Below are 20,709 nucleotides of genomic sequence, written 5' to 3'. Positions count from 1 at the left end.
GTTTTGAGAAGGGAGTTGTGAGAAACTCAGCAAGCAAGTATTTCACAAACCAACCTCTGCCCTACTTAGGAATATGGTTGTATTGTTACTTCCTCCAATTGAAATGTTAAGCTACTCAAAGATATTTGTGGAATTTTTGTACCATTATCTCCTGAACTATTTAACAGTTCTGATTGAAATACTAGCTGGAGAAGGGAGTCTGAACAGCTGACTGTTGAAAGAGAAAATAACACTTTTTTTTTAAACATGATTAAACTGATATTACATGTTGAATCATATGACAGCTATTTTGTAATAACAAGAGTATTATGCAATTTAACGCTCCTATGGCTCTTTAAGATCACAAATTATTTGCTTTAAAGATCCTGTACTTCAGCTATGGCCTTAAAGGTTGCCACACGCTCTGTCTCTCCCACATAGTTATCTTTTGATGTGCATCCTTCCTAGTTGGGAAAATTGTTAACCAGATTTGTGTTTGATCTGCATAAACTGTGCAAGAGGAGACCTGACCTGTGGGATCTGGCAAACACCTGCACTTAGATCATATTGTAATAATAATGTATCCTGGGGAATCACACCAGCAGCTTTGAGATACTGTTTGAGATTTGAGGTACTGTTAGAGAAAAATAAGATGGTAATTGTAATCTGTGACAAAACTGATTCTGTTTGAAACACTGCGAGGTGGACACAAAATTTGCTGCCTCCTACACATGATTTGCTTGACTGGCCAGCATTAATCTCAATGTTACTAACTAGGGGGTAACATGAACATCAACCAGCTATTGCAGATTAAAGCCAGCTTGCACTAATTAAAGGGATGGTGCTTTGTGTGGAGTCTCTGGGGCTTGAACATTGATGTTGCTGATCATGGCTGGAGAAGGTAACTTGAGATTTGGTAGGTGGAGAGGAGCGAAGGGTGTCTCCTTTAGAAGAACAGAAGATCCACCAGACATAGTCATGTGGTATCAGGTGGAGGTCAATGTGAGGAACTGTAGCAGGATATGGATTTTGGATGTTTAGCAACTTTGTAAATGCTCACAATGTCCCATTAAATGCTTGATCACACTCATAACCTCCTTTCTGCTGTGCACTTTCATCACTCTGTTACTAATAACTTCTCTCTGTTTATACTTTTAAAATGTCCCTGTTTATAACATTTAAAGTGCCCCATCTCACCATCGCATTATGCCTCTGCCCACATCACATGGGTTCCGACCAGTGCCAGCTCATTGGCTCTGGTAGGCAAATGACAGAGATGCCTCACATGATGCCCCTCACACAATTTCAACTCTCTCTTGCTGGAGTAGGTGACACATAATTAGCACCAACAACCCAGAAAAGCTGTGGGGTGGGGTGGGGTGGGGTGGGGGGGGGGAGTCAGGTGCATTCCCAACATCAGCCCCCACCACCCAAACCTCAACTGAAGAGCGTTGGATGTTATAGTTGCTCCACTTGTGGCCTCTGTGGCCAACAGCAACGTCCAGATCATTAAAAATCTCAAACTGCACCCCTCCCCACCCTGCACTCTTCCGATTCGTCCAGTTGCCAATGGCATAAGCACTTGCCTCCTGCGTTCCGTCAACTACTACGATGACCATGGCCTTCCAGACACACAAGCTCTCCTCCTGGGCTGGGTGAGCAGTAAAACCAGAAGGAGGAAGACTCAATAACCTGATCAGACAGCAGCAGCCACTGGCAAGGCTGATTAGGGATATTCAACGTGGCTTTTGCATGGAAGCCCATGTCTAACCAATCTTAGAGTTTTAAGGATGTTACCAGGAAAGTTGATAAAGGCAAGGTAGTGGATGTTGCCTATGTGGACTTTAGCAAGGCCTTTGACATGGTCTTGCATGGGATGTTCAAATGTTTTCTTTTAATATCAGAGAATGTATACAGTATACAACCTGAAATTCTTGTTCTTCACAGACATCCATGAAAACAGATCCCCAAAAGACTGAACAACAGAAAAACATTAGAACCCCAAAACCCCCCTCCCCCTCCCATTTGCAAATATTAGAGCATCAACCTCCCCCCCCCAACACCGATTTCAGTAGGAACCATCAGCACCCACCACCCTTAAAGCAACAGCAAAGCCCCCAAGAAGATACCATGATCTTCAGTCAACAAAAACTATTGTTTGCCTGACAGTTTGACATGCCACAGGCTCACTCTTTCTCTCTCACTAGCAAGGGACACAGAGATGCTGCCCATTTAACGGTGAAAGGGGAGATTGACAAAGAGTTGCTGTTATGTTACAGTCTGCTGCGTTGCTTTTTATTCTGAGTCTCCAACTCGAGAATCAGCAGCAAACTCTCCCCACTATTGAGAGGGAGCGATCGCTGAAGTACAGAGGATCAGTCAGTTGGTATTCGAGATGAGATACTAAATTGGATTAGATATAGATACATGTGAAGCCAGCGAGTGGTTGTAGATGGTTGCCTCTCTGATTGGAGGCCTGTGAGTACTGGTGTGCTGCAGGAATCGGTGCTGGGTTCATTGCTTATCATCCAGATTATTGATATAGATGACAATGTGCTAAACTGGATCAGCAAGCTTTGCAGAGGTTTTCAAGATTGGGGGTGTAGTGGACAAGCAAGGAAGACTATCATAACTTGCAGCAGGAGATAGACCAGCTGGGAAAATGGGCTGGAAAAAAAGCAAATGGAATTTAATGCAGACAAGTGATAGATAGGAGCTGTAGGCAGGTAGTCACACCGGGGCCTTGGGAGACAGAGAGGTGGGTAACAGTCAGGAGAGGGAAGGGCAGGAGTCAGAGGCTAGAGAGCACCCCTGTGGCTGTGCCCCTTAACAATAAGTACTCCTGCTTGAGTGCTGTTGGGGGGACAGCCTACCTGGGGGAAGTAAAAGTGGCCACACCTCTGGCACAGTCTGGCCCTGTGGCTCAGAAGGGTAGGGAAAGGAAGAGGATGGCAGCAGTGATAGGGAACTCTATAGTTAGGGGATCAGGCAGGCGATTCTGTAGATGCAGGAAAGAAACATGGATGGTAGTTTGCCTCCCAGGTGCCAGGGTCTGGGATGTTTCTGATTGTGTCCATGATGTCCTGAAGTGGGAAGGGGAACAGCCAGAGGTTGTGATGCATATTGGTACCAATGACATAGGTAGGAAAAGGGAGGAGGTCCTGAAAAACAACTACGGGGAGTTGGGAATGAAGTTGAGAAGCAGGACCTCAAAGGTAGTAATCTCAAGATTACTGCCTGTGCCACGCAACAGTATAGGAACAGAGTGAGGTGGAGGATAAATGCGTCACTGAGGGATTGGAGCAGGGGGTAGGGATTCAGATTTCTGGATCATTTGGACCTCTTTTGGGGCAGGTGTGACCTGTACTTGAATTCCAGGGGGACCATTATCCTGGCAGGGAGGTTTGGTAAGGCTACTGGGGAGAGTTTAAACTAGAATTGCTGGGGAAGTGGGAACCGAACTGAAGAGATGAAGGAAGAGGCGGTTGGCTCACAAAGAGAAAAAGCTTGGAGACAGTGCGAGAGGGAGGATAGGCAGGTGATAGGGAAGGGACACATTCAGACTGATTGTTTGAGATGTGTCTATTTTAATTCAAAGAGTATTATGAACAAAGTGGATGAGCTTAGAGTGTGGATCAGTACCTGGAGCAATGATGTTGTGGCCATTACAGAGACTTGGATGGCTCAGGGGCAGGAATGTTTACTTCAAGTGCCGGGTTTTAGATGTTTCAGAAAGGACAGGGAGGGAGGCAAAAGAGATGGGGGCATGGCACTGTTGATCAGAAATAGTGTCATGGCTTCAGAAAAGGAAGAAGTCATGGAGGGATTGTCTACTGATTCTCTGTGGGTTAGGAACAGGAAGGGGTCAATAACTCTACTGGGTGTTTTTATAGACCACCCAATAGTAACAGGGACATTGAGGAGCAGATAGGGAGACAGATTCTAGAAAGGTGTAATAATAGGGTTGTTGTGGTGGGAGGTTTTAATTTCCCAAATATCGATTGGCATCTCCCTAGAGCAAGGGGTTTAGATGGAGTGGAATTTGTTAGGTATGTTCAGGAAGGTTTCTTGACGCAATATGTAGATAAGCCTACAAGAGGAGAGGCTGTACTTGATCTGGTATTGGGAAATGAACCTGGTCAGGTGTCAGATTTCTCAGTGGGAGAGCATTTTGGAGAGAGTGATCACAATTCTATCTCCTTTACCATAGCATTGGAGAGGGATAGGAACAGACAAGTTAGGGAAGCATTTAATTGGAGTAAGGGGAAATATGAAGCTCTCAGGCAGGAACTTGGAAGCATAAATTGGAAACACGTTCTCAGGGAAACGTATGGAAGAAACGTGGCAAATGTTCAGGGGATATTTGTGTGGAGTTCTGCATAGGTATGTTCCAATGAGACAGAAAGGATGGTAGGGTACAGGAACCGTGGGGTACAAAGGCTGTTGTAAACCTAGTCAAGAAGAAGAGCTTACAAAAGGTTCAAAAGAAGTAGGTAATGATAGAGTTCTAGAAGATTATAAGGCTAGCAGGAAGAAGCTTAAGACTGAAATTAGGAGAGCCAGAAGGGGCCATGAGAAGGTCTTGGTGGACAGAATTAAGGAAAGCTCCAAGGCATTCTATAAGTATGTGAAGAGCAAGAGGATAAGACGTGAGAGAATAGGACCAATTAAGTGTGAAAGTGGAAAAGTTTGTATGGAACCAAAGGAGATAGCAGAGGTACTTAATGAATACTTTGCTTCAGTATTCACTGCGGAAAAGGATCTTGGCGATTGTGGGGATGACTTGCAGTGGACTGAAAAGCTTGAGCATGTAGATATTAAGGAAAAGGATGCGCTGGAGCTTTTGGAAAGCATCAAGTCACCAGGATCAGATGAGATGTACCCCGGCTACTGCGGGAGGCAAGGGAGGAGATTGCTGAGCCTCTGGCAATGATCTTTGCATCATCAATGGGGACAGGAGAGGTTCTGGAGGGTTGCGGATGTTGTTCCATTATTCAAGAAAGGGAGCAGAGATAACCCAGGAAATTAAAGACCAGTGAGTCTTACTTCCGTGGTTGGTAAGTTGATGGAGAAGATTCAGAGAAGCAGGATTTATGAACATTTGGAGAAGCATAATATAATTAGGAATAGTCAGTATGGCTTTGTCAAAGGCAGGTTGTGCCTTATGAGCCTGATTGAAATTTTTGAGGATTTGGCTAAAGACATTGATGAAGGTAGAGTAGTAGATGTAGTGTATATGGATTTCAGCAAGTCATTTGACAAGGTACCCCATGCAAAGCTTACTGAGAAAGTAAGGAGGCATAGGATCCAAGGGGACATTGCTCTGTGGATCCAGAACTGGCTTGCCCACAGAAGGCGAAGAGTGGTTGTAGACAGCTCATATTCTGCATGAAGATCGGTGACCAGTGGTGTGCCTCAGGGGTCTGTTCTGGGACACCTACTCTTTGTGATTTTTTTCTAAATGCCCTGGATGAGGAAGTGGAGGGATGGGTTATAGAATCCTGGTGAAGCTGATAAAAATTGTAGTAGTTTGGGCGGGGTTGGGGGGGATACAAGCTCCAAGTTTGACATGGACCTGTGGGCTGAGGGACCTGTTTCATGTTGTATGACTGACAGTTTCCAGTATAATTCATATTTAAAACAATATGTAGTTCGTCTTGCCAGTGTGGAATAATTTATTCTATAGATCCCCTCTGATTTCTCTTATTCAAGATAACTTGCTTTTGACAAATAATTGGAAAAAGTGTCACATAATGTGCTGTATCAAATAATGTTACACTTGTGATTTTAAGTAGGTACACAATACTATGAAATATTAGTAGAATTTTTTTAATGCTTTACTATTAATTACATTAACTACAATACACCAGGGACTGAAAGGCAATGGAATGTAATTGAACCCCTCACAGTGGATTGGTATTTATTCAAAAGGTAAAATAGCAGCTGTGGACAAGTATTAGAGCAAAATAGTTAGAAATATAACGTCAATGTTATTAGCAGCCCTAAAAACTGCTAGCTGACTTGCACTCAAATTATCAGATTTAATTTGCATTTAATTTTAGTTTATTTAGATGTGTGATACTGTGAAGTATTATTTACTATAAATGGTAGCAAACTGTAGTGTTTAAACAAAATTAATACGCTGAGTTATAATACTATTACAGAATTATTCAATGTTCTTGTTACTTCGAGAGTTGGCAAGCTAATTTCTAATTCTTTGGTAATGGTTAACATTCTTCGTTTTGGATTACGCAGAAACACTTGTAATTTATCCTTTTGCCTGTGTTATCTGGTTCGTTGATGAGTGGGGAACACAGTTTTGATCAGATTATAAGAGGAGGACCATGCCTCTCAGTGGTGCTCAGGTAGAATGCCAAACAACTGATAGTTAGATGTTCTCTCTCATTGGAGATGGCTATTGCCTGACATTTCTAAAAGCTGCACTTCTCATTATCAGTTACAGTTTAGATGTTGTCCATTATATTGGAGTTTCCACTACATCAGACGAGAAGTAAAATGTCAGCTATTGCATGGACTCTTCAAAGAAAGGCCTTGAATTTTGTGCAGTTAGGCACCATGAGTTACACTTTATTCCTCCCCCTTCAGATCAAATTAATTTTGTGCAGTGAGCTGTTCAAAGTGCAATGTGATAACAAGCTGCTTGGTGAACAATGAAAGCAATAGAGCTGAACCAATAAAATTTAAGAACAGGAAATAAAACAGAGCAAGTAAGGGTAAACAAATGGGGTGAGTTGGAAACTAATGAGTGAGTGAGTGAGAGAGAGATTCATATTTATAGGTTGCCGAGACCAGGAGCCAACCAACCCATTGATGTGGTCTGCCACAAAGAAGCCTTCACTCTGTGATAATTTTAATGATAGTGTAGCCCCAGTAATTTCTTGATACTTCTGAGAACATGATGGTCTGATCCAATGTTTGCGAAGTTATTGGTAAATTGATAAATTCATGTGGTTCATAAAACATACAACTCATTATCTCCTCAGAACTTCTGGGATTTATTATATGGCAAAACTAGTGTGAGCCTGAAATTTTTTTCTGTCTGTCTTGGCACATTTTGGTTCAGTAAATGCAAGCCAGTGCAGACTGGGTGGTGGGGGGGGGGGGGATACTTCAAAGGTTTCTCTGATTTGAATAGTTCAAGGTATTCTTTACAAATGGATGCACATGCAATGCCACCTAGCGGTCTTTAGTTTAAATTTTGGCAGCTAGAGTCTGTCCCAGCTGAAATAACCCAATTGGCAGCAGCTTCCCTCCTTTCCACCCTCCAGCACAATTTCTTTTTTATGATTCACAGTACAATGCCCAAGTTTAACTAGCAATCCACCGCCGGTATATTTTTTCCCTATGAATTTAAAAGTGCCTCCATTGATCATCAGTTTAACTTGTAATTGTCCACCAGAGGGCAGATTGTTCTCAGTCTTCCAACGAATGAAGCTTCTTTAATTAAGTGGCCAATCATTGATTACATTTGTCTTCTGCAGTGCTCTGTGCCCAGAATGTTTACGGGCTGTGCTGTTAATCAGTATATGCTGGTAATCTCCTGTTAAGTAAAGAAATTCCTTCTAAATTCTTTTGAACATCAGCCCCATCAGAACATTTCATCATCTCAAACCCAAGAGATTCTGCAGATGTTGGAAAGCCAGTGTAAAACACAAAGTGCTGAAGAAACTCAGCAGGTTAGGCAGCATCTGCAGAAAGGAATAAATAGTCAGTGTTTCAGGCTGAGGCCTTTCATCAGGATTCATAATCTTAAAAATGTCAGTCAAGCCCCATGCTTTGTTCCTGGTAGATCAGAGTTTCCTCCAGTCCATCCTTCTCCATTCTGGTACTGTATCACCCCTACAATTCTTTTTGCAGCTCCTCTTCCTACCTTTTCATAAAGTAAATGTCTGAATTGCACACAATGCTCTAAGATGGGTCTGCTTCAGCACAAATTAAATAAAACTTTTCCATTTAACCCACAGACATGATTTGCATTCATTTCCACCTAAGTGATTTGTGTATCCATATTCCCTTTACTCTCCCACTCTACACGAGTCATTATCCAAGTAATACACAGCTTCACAGTAGAAAACTTCACCTCACATGGTTCTATCATGTAGTTAACATGTTGATGCATTTCTACTCTGCAATTGCAACGTCAAATCAGCTTCTGAATTGGCAAATAATTTTTGCTGGAACAAAATACTCAGTCAGTCTGCCCGTGGTCATTTTGGAGCCTTCCCCAAGATCTTGGCATCTCAAAGGTGTTACTTTAAGAAATCTGTAGTGGGGAATGTAAGAGAAAGCATTTCAATTACTCATGGCAAATACTTGATACTTGCCGAGTGAAAATCCATGAACATCACATTTCAGAAAGTCCATGAAGCTTGGAGGAACAACTTTGTCTAGTTTGTTCTGGTGGAGTGGTCTCCCACAGGTTTATTTGAATTAATCAAACCGCTGTCCTTGTAGATACCAAAAGAATTCTCACTGAAGAGATCTTCAATTAAAAAATTTTTAAAAACTGGAAATGCCCAGCAAGTCAGGCAACATCTGTTGGGAGGGGGAACAGACCAAACATTTCAGGTTAAAGACCCTTTGTCAGAACTGGGAGGGCAACTAAAAAGCTTGTAAAATTGTGGGGACAAGTGACTCCGATAGGGTAAAATTGGGGTGAACGTAGGGATGAGCTGTAAACAAAGTTTTTCGGTCAATGTGTATGGCAACAGAGAATAAGAACAGAATGTGCGGTAGTGGTTATGACATACAGAGTAGGAAAATGTACCTGGTAGGTCGGGCTGGCCAAGTCCTCGTTCCAGAGGGGGAAAAAAATGGGAGAAAATAAACAACAATCTGATCCCATGCCACAACTAATGACTGATTCAGACAGATATCAAGCTGACTGATGTTAAAGAATTCAGTTTTGAGTCCGGTAAGCCACAAGGTCCCCAAATGCAAGGTGGTGTGTTGTTCGGCAAGTTTGTGCTGGGCCTCACTGTAACAGTGCAGGAGGCCACAGACCATTTGGGAATTGAAGTTGTGGGAAAGGGAAAGCCCAGGGTCACACTGGGGACTAAACACAAGAATCTGCATGGCAGTCACCCAGTCTGCATTTGGCAGCTCTGAAGCAGAGGAGACCATCATCAATGTGGTAGTCCAGTTTTGCGCCGTCAGATAAATTCTCCCCACACTCCTCGACTAACAGGCTTATTTGTCTCCTCAGTTCTGATGAAAGGTCCTCAGCTTGGCTCATAGGAGCGACCTGGTCGGCTGAGAATTCGCAGAATTTTATGTTTTGATTATACATCTCAAGTCATGTGTAAAACTAGATATGAACGCAATAGGATAGAGTAAGAATGGTCCACTCAGCTACAGCTGGCTTGGTGGAATAGTTTGTCCAGAGTCTAAAAAAGGCACTGTGCATCATCAGGCTCCTCAAACAAGGACATTTGAAGGCTCCTCAAACAAAGACATTTCATGTTTCACTCCTGGACAAGCAGTCCTGCCAATGGACTACAGTAGTGTCAAACATGGGTGCTCAGAAAGATCAAGGACAGAACGGGATGACACTTCTGCACAGTGGAGATTGTGTCTGATGTCACCTGGAGATGACACATCGATTATCTGAGGAGATGATCACATTTGTGGATAGTGTGGTGGGCTATCAGAGGTTACAGCAGGACATTGATAGGATGCAAAACTGGGCTGAGAAGTGGTAGATGGAGTTCAACCCAGATAAATGTGAGGTGGTTGATTTTGATAGGTCAATTATGATGGCAGAATATAGTATTAATGGTGATACTATATTACAACACTTGGCAGTGTGGAGGATCAGAGGGATCTTGGGGTCCAAGTCCATAGGACACTCAAAGCAGCTGCACAGGTTAACTCTGTGGTTAAGAAAGCATACGGTGCTTTGGCCTTCACTAATCATGGGATTGAGTTTAAGAGCAGAGAGGTAATGTTGCAGCTATATAGGACCCTGGTCAGACCCCAGTTGGAGTACTGTGCTCAGTTCCAGTCGCCTCACTACAGGAAGGACATGGAAACCATAGAAAAGGTGCAGAGGAGATTTACAAGGATATTGCCTGGATTGGGGTGCATGCCTTATGAGAATAGGTTGAGTGAACTCAGCCTTTTTTTCTTGGAGCAACGGAGGATGAGAGGTGACCTGATAGAGGTCTAAGATGATGAGAGGCATTGATTGTGTGGATAGGCAGGCTTTTCCCGGGGCTCAAATGGCTAGCACGAGTGGGCACAGTTTTAAGGTGCTTGGAAGTAGGTATAGAGGAGATATCGGGGCAAGTTTTTTTAACGTAGAAGGTGGTGAGTGCGTGGAATGGGCTGCCGGCGATGGTGGTGAAGGCAGATACAATAGGGTCTTTTAAGAGACTCCTGGACAGGTACATGGAGCTTAGAAAAATAGAGGGCTATGGGTAACCCTGGGTAATTTCTAAGGTAAGGACATGTTCGGCACAGCTTTGTGGGCCGCAGGGCCTGTATTGTGCTGTAGGTTTTCTATGTTTCTATATCACTGAATAAATATTTTTATTAATTTACATATGCCATATCTCCTTGAAATTTGCTTCTAGAATGATCTCTACAGGAGATTTTTGTTATACTGTAGTTTATGCTTCTAAAGGTCAGCTTTGCAGTTATTACTCCCCCCTCCAGCCTACATGCTGTGTTAGCCCATAGCAGGAAGCAATTGCCTTCAGAGTGTTAGCAGTATCTAATGTATGGACACTAACATATATATTCTAAAAATACATCTCAAATCCCTCATAAACAAAGATTGAGCTTTTTTTAAAATACAGATTACATGCGCCATACTTAAGAACAAACATTTCAGTTGAACTTGTCCGAAACCCCATTGTGGTCCTGTTAGAATTTGGGCACTGATTTGACATTCGGTACACCAGTTTCATGTTGGGACTCTATGCCTGGAGTGCTGCTGAAATGTGGTCACTGCTATATTGTTTAACACGTGCCGTGTTAGGCCATCTCCCTCTTGCAATGCTTGAAACACCATTGAACTATGTAAGCAAAGGTCCTGTGTTTGAATGGGATCCCGTCGGGAAACTGGTATTAACATCAATCATTCTGAAGATCATTTGGAGAACACGCCACAAACACTTGGCAGTTTACAGGGCTCAATGCCACCTTTTAACATGACACTAACTTGTTGGAGACTTTTGGCATATCTTAAGAACATAAAGCGAAGGAGGACTATAGACCATTGACCTGGCACTTCTTGTTTCTTACAGTTACTTTTATTGTCTCAATAGGAGGAACTGTGTAATATCCTGAGTGAATTTGCCACATGGGTATGTAGTTCAGTTTTATAGCTTGGCAGCAAGCCCAGGGGGATGAAACCACGGCAGGGATGTAAAGGCACAGAGGTGATGTTTCTCTTGAATAAATTCTGCCTGAAGTACATCATTACCCATTGTGTGTCAGTCCATTCATCCACCTCCACACCACAAATCATTGGGTCTTTTAAATAGCCAAAAATATCAATGGAATGTAAAATAAACCTTAAAACTTACAAAATCTAATTTTTTTTTTCCTTTTTACTTATTTTGCAGTTCTGATAAAGTGTCTTACATCTGAATCTCTAACTCAGTTTCTCTTTGAGCAGATGCTGCCTGATCTGCTGGCTGTTTCTTACATTTTCTGTATTTGTTCCTTGAGATTTTTTTTGTCCCTTCACATTAAACTGAAATCACCTCGTGCTGCTTTAGTTGGTTGGATAACTGCAACAAGGAGATCACTGTACAACTAATTCCTGAGAGGCAGAATGCAGTGGCAATGCTCTGGATTGCTTTACTAATGCTCTCGTTTCTGGATTGTTGTGCAAAAGACTAAGTAGCTTGGCTGTGATCCAATCTTCAGCATAGTTATGACTGTCAATCTGAGCCCTACTGTAGAGTATGCCACTTGGAGAAGGCACTTGCAGTGAGAACAAAGACCCTTTACAAGCAGGATATTCCCTGGAAAACCATCTAAGCTAGTGGCATGACTTAATCTCCTGTCAAAGCTATCCCATGGGCTGTGCTTCTTCTGGCTTGTGATGTCATTTATGTCTAGGGACATGCATATCATCACAAAATGCAACTACTTTGTTTTTGTAATCAATTCAGGTATCAAAGTTAAATTTGACATACAGAATATTTATCAGATTGTACTCCCAACTTGAAATATTTGTGAATTTCCATAACTATTTGTGCTTGCTTCAAGATCTCTGTGCTTGTTCTGCAGATGTTCCCCACATACTCTGGACCAAGGAACAATTTCTATTCACCCAGTTGTTTCATGTGCTTTGCATAACTTGCCAGATCACAAAATCTTGCAAAAGATGAGATAGAGTGAAAGGGATGGCACAACAAATTGTAATCTCCACAGAGCCTTGGGACCATCGGCAAAGACATGCTTATAAAGGGTAACAGCAAGAATTGGACCTTGGCTTATTGGAATTGCAGTAAACAAAGCAGCAAATGATTGTATCAGATTTAATTGATCAGAGATGGAAATTTTTCTATCACAACTGCCAAATGAGCAATTATGTTAGTGTACGTCCATTTAACTCCAAATCTGAAATTTAGTTCCAGCGCCTGCAGCCAATGAGAGATTTCTACTCATTTGTGCAATTTGATCTCATCATTTGCCATCTAAATTCAAAATAATTTTAAGAATTTAAGAGGTACTGAGTACTTTGGATTGTGTAACTAATGACGTGTTTCTCTTCAAAGATCTAATGAGGTTAACAAGTAGTGAAGTATGTTATTATTGCTTTATTTTGTTAATTATTAAACAGTACCAAAGAAGTTAAATCCAAGACAAATAACAATGTACTCTTGTTTGGAACAGCAATTCAACTGGCTCTAGGAGCATTGTTAGCTTTGTTCTTTTCTCATTGCTATGCAGGCAATCTTCTGTCAATTGTATTCAATTCCCTTTTAAATTTACTAACAAATTTGGTTCCTCAACAGCCAGTACCTTCATGTTATGGTGATACATTGAAAAAGGTGCAAATTTTCTTGCTTCCCAATCTTTCTTCCTTCTGGAAATTGTTTCTTATTTACTCTATTCTGCTATTACATGAGAATAAGCTGAGTTAAGGCAAGAATTAAACTAACATTAAAGCACTCAGAAGATGGTTACCTTTTTGTTATATTGTAAGCTACAAGTGTTTATCTGGAACCCAGAGCAAGTGAAAATACTCAATGGACAGCTTACATTTTATATCTTATGTTTTTTTCTGCACATCTCACCAACTGGAGAAGAAATAGTACAGGAAAAGAACTACAAAAGTGGATTGGGTGGTCGGTACAAATGAGTTATTGTTTGAAATACTGGATTTTCGGAAACTGTTTATTTTCATACAACAGCAATCAGCATTTCACAAAATTTGTGCTTTTGAAAATGGTACTTGAAAAGCAATTGGTGATAGTTAACACTGCTAGTCACATAATATCAGCTTCAGCAGACTATACCTAGCAGCTGTGAGTGGAATTAATATACAATAAGGTTAATGTAGAAAATAATACATTCAAATTATTACAATTAAAAATAGTAAACACAGACTAAAATTAAAACTTAGCAGTTTTTGTCATTTTAATTTACTTGAAGCATAATTGTCATAGTGAAGAGCTTCACAGGATGAACTCAGTCTGCAGGGGAGTGATCCGGGTCTGTATCAGTATCATTGTCGCAATAGGTAATATCAATTTCTAAAAACAAAAGGAGAAACAGTAAGATGTTTCCATGGTTACACTGCAGTTATGCAAATAGTTTATTTATAACAGTCTGTAGTCAGGAAAAACCACCAGGTCTCAGATATGATGCTAGAATGGCTGAATGCTCATAGACACTGAGGAGACGTAACTTGTGAAAGAGAGAAAAGGAAAGGTAATGGGTGAGAGGATTAAAACAAAGTGCATTGGGGGGGGGGGGGAGGAATGGTTGGAAAGAGTATCTTTCAATCCAGGAACAGGGAGGGCAGCAGTTGTTCTACAACAAGGGAAAGCAGATAAATGAAGACTAAAGCAGTTTGGATCAACAATAACAAGTTGCTAATCATGTTTGCAAAAATTATCTCATGATTTCATGATTTTCATTCCCAGCATCAAGATGTAGGTGGCAATGTTTATTTCCGCTACGTGCAATTAAAAATGGACTCTTTCCCCGAGTGAAATACCATCATAATAATTTCTGGGTTGTTTCCCCACCAACAGGCAATTTTTAAACAGATCCTCACTGGCATGAGTCACTCTAGCAAATCAGCAGGCTTCAATCATTGTGAGCAGTTGCTTGTTTTGGTGAGACAGCACGAGATTTTAAAAGGGCTCAGGGCATTTTGGGATTTTTCCGCGGGTTTCAATCATTGCTGTTTACTAGGCTATCGGCACAGGTCAATAAGAAGAGGCAACACGCAAAATGCTGGAGGAACTCAGCAAATCAGGCAACATCTTTGGAAATGAGTAAACAGTTGACTTTTTGGGCCGAGACTATTCCTCAGGACTGAGAGGGAATGGGGAAGATGTCAAAATAAAAAGGCGGGAGGGGGCTCGCTGGAAGGTGATAGGTGAAGCCAGGTGGGTAGGAAAAGTCAAGGGATGGAGAGGAAGGAATCTGGTAGGAGAGGAGAGTGGACCATAGGAGAAAGGGAAGGAGGGGACCCAGGGAAAGTAATAGGCAGGTGAGAAGAGGTAAAAGGTCAGAGTTGGGAAGAGAGGAAGGAGCAAATGATATTCATTCCAGTAGGTTGGAGCTATAATATAATATTATATCAGGTGTTGCTCCTCCACCCCGAGGGTAGCCTCATCTTGGCACAAGAGGAGGCCATGGACTGATATGGCAGAACAGGAATGGGAAATGGAATTAAAGTATTTGGCCACCGGGAAGTTCCAGTTGTAGAGGATGGAGCAGCGGTTAAAAATAAAAAAGTTAGGTTTAAGTGGAGCAGCTGTTGTGTGAGTGGACCAGTGTTAGAGTGATTAGTTTCAGGCTTCAGCTCAAGAGCTTTAGGTGAGAAGAGATGAAGGCCAAGGGAAACTTCTGGTAAGTTTCTTACTTTCTTTGTCTATTAGTGCATAGCGAGTGCAGAGAGAATGGGTCCAGGGATAGTGGTGTGTACTTCATGTGAGATGTGGAAACCCTGTAAGACCTCCAGTGTCCTTGATCCTGTATCTGCATAGGATCATCCAGCTGCAGCTTCTCACAAACATATTAGGGAACTGCAGCAACACACATCAAAGTTGCTGGTGAACACAGCAGGCCAGGCAGCATCTGTAGGAAGAGGTGCAGTCGACGTTTCAGGCCGAGACCCTTCGTCAGGACTAACTGAAGGAAGAGTGAGTAAGAGATTTGAAAGGGGGAGGGGGAGGGGGAGACGGAAATCCAAAATGATAGGAGAAGACAGGAGGGGGAGGGATAGAGCCAAGAGCTGGACAGGTGATTGGCAAAAGGGGATACGAGAGGATCATGGAAGAGGAGGTCCAGGAAGACAGACAAGGAGGAGGGGGGACCCAGAGGATGGGCAAGAGGTATATACCTTTGGCTTATTCAGGAGAATGAGGAAGTGACAGATAGGAACTACACATTGTGTGTTGGCGCGTGGCCAAGTGGTTTAGGCGTTGGACTGGTGATCTGAAGGTCGCGAGTTCAAGCCTCAGCTGAAGCAGCGTGTTGAGGAAGGCACTTAACCACACATTGCTCCTGCACATTTATGGACTAGGCTAGACTAGACACAGAGGTAGTCACCGCTCAGTTGCAGTAGGCAGGTAGCTAGGTGACTGCTAAAAGAAGGAAGGGGAATAGACAGATAGCATAGAGCAGTTCTATGGCCATTCTCCTCAATAATAAGTATACCGATTTGGATACTGTTGTGGGCATCACTGAGTCATGGCTGAAAGAAGATTATAGTTGGCAGCCTAACATCCAAGGGTGAATATTGTTTTGAAAGGACAGGTAGGTCAGCAGAGGAGATGGGGTCATTCTGTTAGTAAAAAATTAAATCAAAACCTTGGAAAGAGTGATATCAGATCAGAAGATGTAGAATTCTTGTGGATAGAGTTAAAAAACTCCAAGGGGAAAAAGACTCTGATGGGGGTTTTATACAAGCCTTCAAACAGTAATCTGGATGTGGGGTACAAATTACAATGGGAGATAGAAAAGGCATGTCAAAAGGGTAATGTTATGATAGTCATAGGGATTTCAAAAAGCAAGTAGATTGGGAAAATCAGGTTGGCGCTGGATCCCAACAGAAGGAATTTGTAGAATGCCTACAAGATGCTTTGTAAGCAGTTTGTGGTCGAGCCCACTAGGAAAAAGCCAACTCTTGATTGGGTTTTGTGTAGTTAACCAGATTTGATAATAGGGGCTGAAGGAGACAATGATCATGATATGATAGAATTCACCCTGCAGGTTGAGAGAAGTTAAATTCAGATGTATCAATAATGTGGTGGAGTAAAAGGAACAACAAAGGCGTGAGAGAGGAGCTGTCCAAAGATGATTGGAAAAGGACAGTACCAGCAATGATGGAAGAACAGCAATGGCAGGAGTTTCTGGGAGCAATACAGAAGCTACAGTATAGATTCATCTCAAGGAAGAGGAAGCATTCTAAAGGGAGGATGAAGAATCGTGGCTGGCAAGGGAAGTCAAACACAGCATTAAAGCAAAAGTGTGGCAAAAATCTGTGGGAAGCTGAAGGATTATGAAGCTTTTCAAAACCAACAGAAGATAACTAAAAAAGCAGTAAGGAGAAATATGAAGGTCAGCTAGACAATAATATAAAAGAGGATATTGATATCAAAAGTTTCTTCAGATGTATAAAGTATAAAGAATAAAAAGAGAGGTGAGAGTGGATTAGGTTGCTGAAAAATTATGCTGGAGAGGTAGTAATGGGGAACCAAGAAATTTTGGACAAACTGAATAAGTATTTTGCTTGAATAGGTATGAACTCAATAAATAGTGCCAGAAATTCATGTGTCAGGAGGCAGTTTCCTATAGTGGGTAAGTCTAGGACCAGAGGACAGAGCCTTAGAATAGAGGGACATCCATTCAGAACAGAGATGAAAAAGAACTTCTTTAGCCAGAGGGTGGTGAATCTGTGCAGGCCAAGTCATTGAGTATATTTAAAGCAGAGGTTGATAGGTTCTTGATTAGTCAGGGCATGAGAGGTTACGGGGAGAAGGCAGGAGAATGGGGTTGAGAGGGATAATAATGAGTCATGATGTAGTAGTGGAACAGACTCAATGGGCCGAATGGGACTCAATTAGCATAACTTCAGTTCTTGGTAAAATATTGGAGTCCATTATTAAGACCATAAGACCTAGGCCATGCAGTCCCAAACAAGAGAAGATCTGCAGATGTTGGAAACCCAAGAAACACACACAAAATGCTGGAGGAACTCAGCCGGCCAGGCAGCATCTATGCAAAAGAGTACAATCGACGTTTTGGGCCGAGACCCTTTGGCAGGACTCAATCAGTCCCTTGAGTCTGCTCCGCTACTCCATCATGGCTGATTTATTATCCTTCTCAACCCTATTTTCCCATTAACCTTTGATGCCCTGATTAATCAAGAACTATCAACCTCTGCCTAAATATACCCAATAACTTGGCCTGCACAGCTATTTGTGGCAAAGAATTTCACAGATTCGCCACCCTGTCTAAAGAATTTTTTCCCCATCTCTGTTTTAAATGGATGTTTCTCAATGCTAAGGCTGTGCCTTTGGTCCTAGACTCTCCCACTACAGGCAACATTCTTTCCACATCCACTTTATTCAGACCTTTCAATATTCTTCTAATCTTCACTAAGTAATGGTCCAGGGTCATCCAATGTTCCTCCTATATTAACTCTTTCATTCCTAGAGTCATTCTTGTGAACAGGTCAGTGGGAGTAGGCAGTTTAAATGGTTCAGCACTGACTAGATGGGCCAAAGGGCATGTTTCTGTGCTATACTTTTCTATGACTCTAATCTCCTCTGGACTCTCTCCAACACCAGTAGATCCTTTCTGCTCACAATACATCAAGTGTGGTCTGACCAATGTCTCAGCATTACATTCTTGCTTTTGTATTTCATGAATGCTAACATTACATTCGCCTTTCTTACCACTGAGTCAGCATGCAGATTAACCTTTAGGGAATCTTGCACAAGGACTCCCCATTCTCTCTGCGCCTCTGATTTTTGAATTTTCTCTCCATTTACAAAATAATCTATGCATGTATTCTTTCTAACAAAGTGCATGACAATGCACTTCCCAACACTATATTCCATTGCCACTTCTTTGTCCAATCTGTCTATGTCCTTTTGCAGACACCCTTTCTCCACACCACCCGCTTTCTACCCATCTTAGTATCATCCACAAACCTGGCCACAAAGCAATCAATTCCTTCAACCAAATCATTGACATACAACGTGACAAGAATCAGTCCCAACACCGATGGTGCAGCACACCTCCAGTCACTGGCAGCCAACCAGAAAAAGGCCCCCTTTATTTCCACTTTTACTCCTGCCAGTCAGCCAATCTTCTATCCATGCTAGAACCTTTCCTGTAATACCGTGGAAACTTATTTTGTTAAGCAGGCTCATGTATGACACTTTGGCAAAGGCCTTCTGTAAATCCAAATAAACAACATCCACTGACTCTCCTTTGTCTATCCCATCTGTTATATCCTCAAAGAATTCCAACAGATTTGTCAGGCTAGATTTCCTGAAACCCATGCTGACTTTGCCCTATTTTATCCTGTGCCTCCAAGTACCCTGAAACCTCATCCTTAATAATTGACTCCAACATCTTCCCAACCACTGAAATCAGGCTAACTAGCCTAAAATTTCCTTTCTTCTGCCTCCCTTCCTTTATAAATAGTGGAGTGACATTTACCATGCCAAAATCTATTGATTATTGAAAGATCATTAACTAATGCCTTCATAATCTCTTCAGCTACCTCTTTCAGAATCCTGAGGTGTAGTCCATCTGGTCCATCTGAATTGTCTACTTTCAGACCTTTCCGCTTCTTAAGCACCTTCTCCTTAGTAATAGCAACAACATTCACTTTTGCCCCCTAACACTTCCACATTTCTGGCATTCTGCTAGTGTCTTTTACAGTGAAAACTGATGTAAAATACTTATTCAGTTCCTCCCCCATTTCTTTGTCCCCCATTAGTAGTCTGACATCTACTCTTGTCTATCTTTTACTCCTTATACCATATAACTGAAAAAATATTTTGTATCCTCTCTTATATTATTGGCTAGCTTATCTTTGTATTTCATCTTTTCTCTCTTTATGGCTGTTTTAGATGTCTCCTGTTGTCTTTTAAAAGCTTCACAATCCTCTATCTTCACACTAATTATTGCTCTATTATATGCCCTCTGCTTTTATGCTGTCTTTGACCTCCCTTGTCAGCCACAGTTGCCTCATCTTCCCTTTAGAGTAACAGCAGCCATTACTGTTCAGCAATCATCCCTATTCGTATCCCTGTCCAATCAACTCTGGCCAGCTCCTCTCTCATGCCTCAGTAATCCCTTTACTCCACTGTAATACTGATACATCTGATTTTAACTTCACCTTCTCAAACTCAGGGAGAATTCTATCATATTATCATGATCACTGCCTCCTAAGGCTTCCCTTACCTTACGCTTCCAAGTCAAATCTGGGCCATTACCTAATCCAGAATTGCCTTTCCCCTAGTGGTCTCAACCACAAGCTGCTCTAAAAAGCCATCTCATAGGCGTCCTACACATTCCCTCTTTTGGGATCTAGTAAAAACAGAATTTTCCCAAGCTACCTGCCTATTGAAATCTCATATGATCTTCACAACATTGCCCTTTTTACATGCCTTTTCTACCTGTTGTTGTAATTTGTAGTCCACATCCTGGTTACTGTTCAGAGGTCAGTATACAACTCCCATCAGGATTTTTTACGCTTGCAGTTTCTTAAATCTACCCACAAGGTGTCTACATCCTTTGATCCTATGTCACTTCATTCAATGGATTTGATTTCATTTTTTACCAATAGAGCCACTCCACCCTCTCCATCTTCCTGTCAGTCCTTTTGATACAATGTGTGACCTTGGGTGATCTGCTCTCAACTGTTTTCTTTTTTCAACCATGACTCTGTGATGCCCACAACATCATACTTGCCAATCGCTAACTGCACTACAGGATCATCTACCTTATTCCATATACTGCATGCATTCAAATATAACACTTGCAGTCCTGCATTTATCACCCTTTCTGATTTTGGCTGCCTGTTAAACTTTAACTCACCGACTGTAATTTTGCTCTGTTATCTATGTTTCCTTCCTCACAGTCTCACTATATATTACATTTAGTTGTATACCAATTGCCCTATCCTCAGCCGTATCAATCCAAATTCCCATCCCCCTGTCAAATTAGTTTAAACCCACCCCCACAGCTCAAGCAAACCTGCCCACAAGGATATTGGTCCCCCTTGGGTTCAGGTATAACCCATCCTTTTTGTACAGGTAATACTTTCCCTACAAGAGATTCCAGTGATTCAGAAATCTGAAACCATACCCCTGCACTAATTCTTCAGCCATGCATTAATTTGCCAAATCATCCTGTTCCTACCCTCAGTGGCACAGATAGTATGCCAGAAATTACTACTCTGGAGGTCCTGCAGTTCAGCTTTCTGCCCAGCTGTCTATATTCTCTCTTCAGCATCTCCTCCATTTTCTTGCCCATGTCATTGGTACCAAT

The 20,709-nt window shown here is 41.9% G+C and overlaps 1 protein-coding gene across 3 annotated transcripts in view; it reads right to left on the bottom strand.

Annotated features, from left to right (window-relative positions):
- Positions 1-12,754: 12,754 nt before the first annotated feature.
- The window catches only part of LOC134349388 (drebrin-like), a 203,423-nt gene continuing 195,468 nt past the window's right edge, over positions 12,755-20,709 (bottom strand). Inside the window, exon 15 of one of the 3 annotated variants that reach the window (XM_063053610.1) lies at positions 12,755-13,715. In XM_063053610.1, the coding sequence (XP_062909680.1) occupies positions 13,651-13,715 (65 nt within the window). In that variant the 3' untranslated portion in view covers positions 12,755-13,650. The remainder of the gene's footprint in view (positions 13,716-20,709) is intronic. The other 2 variants (XM_063053609.1, XM_063053611.1) reach the window with 2 other exon arrangements.

This window comes from Mobula hypostoma, chromosome 7, assembly GCF_963921235.1.
Source record: "Mobula hypostoma chromosome 7, sMobHyp1.1, whole genome shotgun sequence".
Classification (NCBI taxonomy): Eukaryota; Metazoa; Chordata; class Chondrichthyes; order Myliobatiformes; family Myliobatidae; genus Mobula; species Mobula hypostoma.
Note: the sequence above shows the minus strand (reverse complement) of the source record. Positions and strands in the feature narration are given on the sequence as shown.